Source organism: Ochotona curzoniae, unplaced genomic scaffold (genome assembly GCF_017591425.1).
Source record: "Ochotona curzoniae isolate NIBS_2020 unplaced genomic scaffold, NIBS_Ocur_1.0 scaffold_4505, whole genome shotgun sequence".
Taxonomy (NCBI): Eukaryota; Metazoa; Chordata; class Mammalia; order Lagomorpha; family Ochotonidae; genus Ochotona; species Ochotona curzoniae.
In genome coordinates, this window is record NW_024467118.1 from 55,107,054 (window position 1) to 55,113,543 (window position 6,490).

The 6,490-nt window shown below is 40.0% G+C and overlaps 1 protein-coding gene across 1 annotated transcript; it reads right to left on the reverse strand.

Moving 5' to 3' along the window:
• Positions 1-457: 457 nt before the first annotated feature.
• CUNH8orf48 (chromosome unknown C8orf48 homolog) lies at positions 458-2,916 on the reverse strand. The gene has a single exon (XM_040966004.1). The coding sequence runs from the start codon at positions 2,724-2,726 to the stop codon at positions 1,935-1,937; it is 792 nt and encodes a 263-aa protein (XP_040821938.1). The 5' UTR covers positions 2,727-2,916; the 3' UTR covers positions 458-1,934.
• Between the last annotated feature and the right edge of the window lie 3,574 nt (positions 2,917-6,490).

Below are 6,490 nucleotides of genomic sequence, written 5' to 3' on the forward strand. Positions count from 1 at the left end.
ACAAGATAAACTTGGGCCAGATGTTAAATAATTTCTACAAGTCATTACTTAATTCAATCTATAAAGTGCTATTTCTGCAGAAGAGACCAAACCACTTAGAGCTGTTTTTGTTTTTTTTTTAATCAGCACACTTAATTTGAACAGGTCTGTATGATAGTTGCATGGAGAATGGGCTGAAGATGGAAGGAGCTGAAAATTGGGAGCAAAAGAAAATTGCTGAGAGGAACACAGCTGAAAGTTAGGTTACAGTTGAGTTAAAATAAAAAAGGAGGAACAAAAAAACTAAGCTTTCTAGTTTAGATGACCAAAAGGGTGGGGGATGACCTTTATGGAGTAATTTTAACTGGAAAATTTTTCAGATTTTGATTTTGTAAAATATGAATACATTGGGATGCCAAAGATAAAGCATGACATAATGTGGATTTCAAATAACAAGTTACTATGAACATAGTAATGATTTTTCCATTTTATTTAGAAATGATCTACTAAGGGGAAATATGCTAAAATTTTACAGGAAAAAAGAGCATCTTTACACATAAAAGAAAGTCTTATGAAATCCGATACAAAGACTTCTCTGTGCTGATTTTTGAAAACAAATTTGCCTTCCCCTAAAATAGCTCAGGTGTTAAACATGTGGAAAAGTGATCTTGAGGTAACGACACTAGGACTTTATATATTCATAGGGGAAATAAATAAGAAATATGATTTCTCAAAATGCTAATATTTTATTCATATAAATGCACTTTCAAAATACTATGATATTCCTCAGAGAATGATATTGCATTCTGTGAATGGAAATTAGAATGAACACAGAACGTTCAAGAAACCATGACCAAAATAGCTTTAGGTATCTTTTACAAGCATTCTTTTTTCAACTCTACAACTACCTCTAACATATCCCTCTTTCCTTCTATAACTAAACTTCTCAAGTAGTATATATTCACATTCTTTATTTCCTTATCTTACACTTATTCCCCAATCTACTTTGTCTATACAACCTGTTCAAATCATGTAGTAGTTGCTAAGTCCAACAGAGCTAAACAGGTGACTAAATCATCATTAAGTGACATGTCTGTTGCACTTGCATGCTTACACATGCTCAGAAAAGCCAACATCCTTGAAATAGCCTCTTCTCATGAAGCTATAAATCCCTGCGATTTTTAAAAAACTCTTCTGACATTTTCTCAATGTTTCTCAATATCCTCTTTTCTGCACTAACTACTGGCATTTCTCAGGGGTTTGCCTGAGATCTGCTCCAATTCTCCTCTACTCTCCTTCAGAACACTCAATGCTTCAGTTTCCATTTGTATGGCAATGATTTGTCTTCTGCCCCCTTTATTTCAAATCTGTAGAGCAGATCTTTCCTCTAGACTGTGAGTACAAATATCCAAGTGCTTCTCCAAACTCTCAACATTACTGTCTCAAAGAAACCTCAAACTGTCCACTTCTAAACAACCACTCTTGACCTTGCCCATGGCACATGGCCCTCCTCCAGAGGTCTGATCTCAATTGTCATTTATTCAACTGCACCAGTTAGACTTTATTAGCACTTTTACTGTTTACCACTTATTAAAGCCCCATAGCCATTTAGTAACCAAATACAGACAGTGATCACTTCTTAAGAATCTCTTACATCTGTGCGCTTCTCTCCCTCTGTTCTGTTGACATTCTAGTCCCAAATGTCAACATCCCTCTCCTGGATGGCTGTAAAAGTTTTGCAGCTACTCCAACCACAATACTGTTTCCTACAATCTGAAAAGGGTACTGAATACAAAGGTCTTTGTTCTTATGTCTGTGAGGGGATGGTAGCAAATTCTTAGTTTCCAAAATGTAAAAAATGGGAGCAACTACTCAAATATGTAACAGGAACATCTTCTTCCATGACTTGAGGGCAAGAAGTGGCAGAAAAAATGACAAGTGTTATCTCCATCAGGCTACATTTTCTGCTTTGTATCCGGCCTCTTCATATCACCATGTCTGACCCGACTTTTCTCATTCAGTCTGGTCCAGATCAGTCTTGGGTCGTCTGACAACCTGGGAAGGCCCCGATGCACCTCTCCAATATGAGTGAGAACGTCTGTGGTGTGCAGATGTTCATCTAGTTTCTGTTGCAGGAGAAGTGACTCCAGTAGAGTCTTCTTTTGTCTCAGGAAGGCGGATTGAGCCAGCTCTGCTCTTTTCCTGTTACAATCGGGACATTGAGAAGAAATGTGCTGCTTAACCGCTCCCACCTGTTTTATTGCCACAGCCATATTTTTAAAATAGACCCTGTTTAACAGCTCCTGGGGGACAGGGCAGGGTAAGGCCTCTGCACCTGATCTAACTTGCAGCTTTTTATGTCTGCCGCTCTTCCTTTCCTTGGAAGCTACTTGACGGCGGATCAAGTTTATCTTTGTGGTGCAAAAAGTCTGTGCAGCTTTCAGTTCCTCATCAGATTCCCAAGGACTTTTTGTCTGAAGCTCAGTGTCGGCTTGATGGCGTCCAGGGCTAATAGCTTTGCCCTTGAGGTGGCTGATCCACTTTTCACTCAGCCGGTTTTCACTGTGCTGCAGGCCCCCAAACTCAGCTTGTTTTTCTCCTTCCACGTTCCTAGCCTGCTCCCCACTTCCTGATTCTCTCCCAGAAGCGCTGGACCTCAGCTGCTCTGCTCCAGAAGAGCTGATGGAAACGCAACTCGGTACCTCGTCAGTGAAAGACCTCGAAGTCTCCTCAGAGGTGTGCGCCATAGCAGCCTGGTGCGTCCGGGCCACTTGTGGCTCTTCTTTTCCTGCACGTCGGGGGCTTCGTGGCCGACCACCATCACAAGGCAACAGATTCAACTCTTTCTTTGCTTTCTTGTGGCACTGCAGGAGTCACGACGGACGGAGGGCTGAGTCCTTGGGCATTGCCGGATTGCCTGCCGCCCGCCGCTCGCCACTCGCCACTTCCGGGAGGCGCCCGCCCGGTTGCCTTGGCAACGCGAGCCGGTCATGCGCAGTGAGCGGCGCGGGCCCGCTCGCCTCCTGTGGGCGCGGTTTCGCTGCCTCAGGCCGCGCGCTTCGCTCCGTGCTGGGGCCCTTGCTGTTTCTTCCGCTCTTCGGCTTCTTGTTGGTGCTATTTAAACTAAAACCCAAGAGTTCTGACAGAAGGTAACTGTTCCCCCCCCCGGATTGCCTCCAGAGCCCGGATAGGCGGTACACGTGTGGAGGGAGACGGAGAGTCTGAGACAACCCCACCTCAATGTTTAAAAGCAAGCAAACAAAAACACTGTGGCAGAACTGCACAAGCAGAAACTTGCCTGGCAGTCTTACAGCCGGGAGGTTGCCTACTTGTAGCTTATGAAGTAGGATAAAATCAGAAAAAGGGGCGCCGACCACCTGCCGAGGGAGCTCTGTGTGGGCCAGCCGGTGGTCCTCTCCTCTCCCTGGCCAGGACAGGCAGCTGCCCCTCTTCCTGAAGGTGTGAGTACTTCTGCAGGTCCCGTCCCCTCAGAAAGGGTCCCTCCTGTCTGACCATCTCAGGGACTGTGTGTGTCAGGCTGTTGAATAATGAAGCCAAAGAACAGGGCTTTATGCCCAGCCGTGGGCTTCCACGCGCAGGAGGCATTCAGCTCACTTGGCCTGGGAACTGGATGTTTACAACCTGGGAGATACCGTGCTGTGCACAGATCAGCCAATAGCTTCGGGCCACACTCCCAAGGATAGGTGTCTTGAGGCCCAGGGGTGAGGCAGGCTGTGTCATCTGGAATTCTGTCACTTCATGATGCTCACAGGGGATGAAGTCACCTACTACGCACTCCTCCCAACACCCAAGCAAGGCGCGGCTGCATTGTCTCAGACAGTGGATTTTGAGCAGCGAGTACTGCTAGCTCAAGGAAATCTTAATTTTTTTTTCTTCCTAAACTCGTACACATGGGCTGTTACCAGTGTCCTTTAAAGGGAGTTTTCCAAAACATGGTTCATATTTACTATCAGAAATTCTCAGAAATTAAAATACTAAATCTAGGAGAGAAATTTTTCTAGATCTTAATAAGCGCTAGAGTCAGTGGCTAAGGTCATTTCAAGAGAATGGATGCCTTCTGGAGTCTCATTCTCTCCCTGGTTTGTATGTGTTTTATGTGGAATTCAGGTCTATCCAGACATACTTAATAGAACTCCCGGACATTCATTCACTTTGGCAAAGAGTCAGAATGCTGATTTATTCAAAAGGCAACCATTAAACATGAGCCGAATTCCAATTTCATTTATTCAAGTCAAAATTTTATCATACTTGCAGTTACCGTGACTTGTGATGTTTCTGCTTTTTGTCTTTACTGTGAGGTAGCAGATGATTTGTGAATAGTTCTGATTTATTTCCAACAGGATTCAAGACTACCATTTTTGAAATTTTTATTTCAATACTTTCTCTTTTTCTCTAAATATTTTCACATTGACGCATACAATTCATTATTACACAGTTCTATAATCTTGAACAAAGGAGCTAGATCTATTTGTTTTATGTGTAAATTTTTATTTTGAGTAGTATTTCACAGGTCCGATATGATTTGAAGATGCAGTTCTAAGGACACAGTGGCATTCCCCTCTTCCTTCTTTGAACTCCCTTTCATTCTCCCTTTTTCTCTGTCTCTTTTTTAGCTTTCGAGATAACATGTTTTAGATTTACACTACAGTAAAAAATAAAAGAGACCATTTCATGCAAGTATATTAAATTGTAATCTCAGATCATTAGAACTGTGATAGTGTTACATTCTTAAAGATATATAACAAAACTGTATTTGCAGCAATACCAATACACAGACATTCTCTTTTTTGTTTGTTTGCTTTTTTAAAATTTTAGCCCCCCAAATATTTATCTTTATGAATCTGGATTATTTCATTCTATATGATATCCTTCAGTTGAATCCATTTTGCTACAAATGTTTAGGTTTCTTTCTTTTTTATGTAGCTGAGTAATATTCTTTTGGGTATATATCCACCTTTTTCTATATCTGTTTCTCTGATGACGGGCACCTTGGTTGCGTTCATGTTTGAATGGCACTATAGGTATCTTGTTGATTCACTGTATTCAATTTTTTGGGTAAATACCGAAGTATTGGGGTTGCTGGAGCATATGACGAATCTATTCCTAGTTTTTAAAGAAATTTCCACACTGAAAGGAGCTATATTTAAATAAATACATACATATTATTCAATAAGCTTGATATTGGGGACAACAGCATTTTTCATTCCTTTAAAATAAGAATAAAATTAAATGTTTTTTAATAACTATTTAGAAGCATGCATATTTGAGTAGAAAGTTATGTAGTTAACCAGTGTGACCCAATGGACAGTTTAATGTTCTCATAAATGTATTATCTAGGGAAGTAAAAATAATTCAATGGCACATCCTTATCAAATAAGATCCTTAAAGAGAATTTCAAGTTTTGATTTTAAATGTAGAAATGATCACTCATTAAATGAGTCATGTGCTCTTCACTTAACTGTCAAAGCACTTGCTTAAAGAGGATTCTAATCAAAATTCATGTGCTCGTTTTCACGCTAGTGCCATGAACATAATATTTACTGCTTCTTTCTCTGTCAACGATGTGTGTGTATGAAGAGCTCAGACTGTTGTATAAGCAGTGTTGTCACATTTCTATATAGCATCTATATAATAAACCCTATTTAGAGATTGCTAAGAGAACTATAAACCAGCGTTATGTCTTACATTCATTTTTTTAAAAAACAACTGGGTATTTTAAATGGGAGAAAAATTAGAAAAGCATAAAGGGTAAAAGGGAGTCCACAATGCAGCTTTCTTTTCCTAGTTACTCTGTCTTCTGCCCTTCTCATTTTTAATGCATCAAATTTATCAACTTTTTCTGATTGCTCTTTATGTTTTTTATAGCATCCTTTTTATTGTTAAAACATGACTCTCCTTTCACTGTATACAGTGCTATGAATGTAACACGTGTGTAAATGCATGTAACCCTCCCACCCCCCAAAAAACAGGAACTAGGATTCCCTGTTCAGGATCCTGCACAGGCTCGCTATCAGCCTCCCGATACTGGGTTTTTCCTCATTGATTCTTCTTCCTGTGGTTTCCCAGATATGTAATACTATCTAGAAGTTAACATAGTTAGCCTCTTCCTTTGCAATTCTAAAGTCTCTAATTGCTCTCTCTTATCTAATTGCTTTGATTAATAGCATGAACATAGTGTGAACCAGTTGTGAGCTCAGTTTACAAGTTAGAAATGTATTGTTTTTGTGGTTGTAAAGCATGAGCCTTCTCATAGCTTAGAAAAGTTAAAAACTTAAAAACAAAATTAAATTACTTATATATAAAATTGTTTTTAACTGCCAGTATTACAAAGTTCTTGGTGATAGGTAGATAGAAAGATGAAACAGCTAGATACAGAAATGTAGAGATAGAGATAGAAACATAATAGAAATAGAAAACAGACTCCTCAATAAAATATTTTAAATAAAATCGCTATATTAGTTAAACATGGTCAGAGTCACTTTAACTAGAT